At 32.8% G+C, this 1685-nt stretch overlaps 1 protein-coding gene across 1 annotated transcript in view; it reads right to left on the minus strand.

The window, feature by feature from the left end:
- Positions 1 to 681: 681 nt before the first annotated feature.
- Positions 682 to 1685, minus strand: part of LOC122145521 — a 2799-nt gene continuing 1795 nt past the window's right edge. Inside the window, exon 2 of the mRNA XM_042759276.1 lies at positions 682 to 728. Within this exon, the coding sequence (XP_042615210.1) occupies positions 682 to 728 (47 nt within the window). The remainder of the gene's footprint in view (positions 729 to 1685) is intronic.

Raw genomic sequence — 1685 nt, forward strand, 5'->3', positions numbered from 1 at the left:
ATGCCGATGAATTTTCACAGCATTTCTTGATCATATTTACCAAGGGGGCCAATATTTTTGGCCTCGACTGTATATTTATACAATCTGAGGGAAATCATTTAAGCATAAGACAAATCAGAGGAATAACACAACGAAACATTTGACAAATTGTTTGAATTTTGCAACATTTTCTGTTAAGTTTTCAGACATTCAGTCTCAAATTTTTTTTTTAGTAATTATGGAATTATACTTTTAATTTATAGTAAGTCATGGAGTATTTATTTTATTTATTATTGACTTTTAGGTCCCACTTGACTTTTAAGATAACTCTTCAAATATAATACTTGTTAAATAGCAGTCACTAGGTGTGAGGGACTGAGCAGTAAAGCAACGAGGGACATTAAAACATTTTTTTTTTCCCAAAAACAAAAATTGAATTATTTTAATAAATCCAAAATAAAGTTCACACTTCAAATCAACATTCCACAATAAAGAAATTTCAAATAACAAATCAAATAACTATGCCTATGAATGAGGTCAACAGAACAGAACGAAACTTAACAAAGACATGCCAACCAAACTAAACTGACCTACCAAATGACACAATAGGAAAACATTTATACAATTGGACTAGTCCATCTTAAACACAAATTACAATTTATAGAAATAAGAATTAAACAAACAGTCCTAAATTAAACCATCTCAATTCTCCCGGATGTTCATCTGTCCATTGGTGCCAGCAAGCAGAACTAAAGAATGGCGGAGGCAGCATATTTTATTTAATAAAATATTCTGGAATGACAAATAAACTTAGTTTGTGTCTTATTGAAACACCAAAATAAATAAATTAATCTAAAGTAAATACAAACAAAAATAAGAGACTTTTTAAACAAAATCAATAGGTACCTAAGAGTGTGTGTGCATGTGTTTACGTGTGTGTGTGTACACATTACCGCTCAATGATGTGTGGCCATGATGTGGGCCATCACACTAGGCAAAAATGCCATATACTGTAAAAAGCAATGGTCGATATATATTGATTTGTTAAATCCTTACTCATGCTGCAGTAAAGGAAATTATTGCATCACTAACTGCATGGGACCACACAGTGCAAAAGCAGGGATTTAAAATCTGGCTATGTTTGCTATACAAGAAAACTATGCACATACGAACTAACATATTAAACTAAACTAAACTAAATTCAACTAACAAAGACTGCTTAAATTGGTCATATAATGCTTTTTTAAAGATCAGTATTTTGTGTATTTGATGTAACAGTATATGTTGACATGTTTTAATGTTCAAAAAACAGATTATTTATCAAATATTGTACATTATTTTAGGTCCTCTATGCCCCGCCTCTCTCAAACGCGTCATTTTCTCCAAAGTCCCTCCTTCTGACACACAGTCTGCTCTGATTGGACAACTGACCCTTTGCATTGTGATTGGCCAAACACTGCAAACACTTGTCAGAAATGTAATGCCCCTTTCCATAATCACGAGCTTCATCTTTCAAAATAAATGTAATGACAGTTAATAATGTCCTTAGTTTTACCATCAGTTCAAACCCGAAAGAGGACCCCTTTAAAGAGAGAGAGAGAGAGAGAGAGAGAGAGAGAGAGGAAGAGAGAGAGAGACTACTAAAAACAGAGAAGAAAAACAACATTAGGTCGCAATTTACAAGCATTGATTTGTCACTGTATGTA

The sequence above is a fragment of the Cyprinus carpio genome, chromosome A7 (genome assembly GCF_018340385.1).
Source record: "Cyprinus carpio isolate SPL01 chromosome A7, ASM1834038v1, whole genome shotgun sequence".
Taxonomy (NCBI): Eukaryota; Metazoa; Chordata; class Actinopteri; order Cypriniformes; family Cyprinidae; genus Cyprinus; species Cyprinus carpio.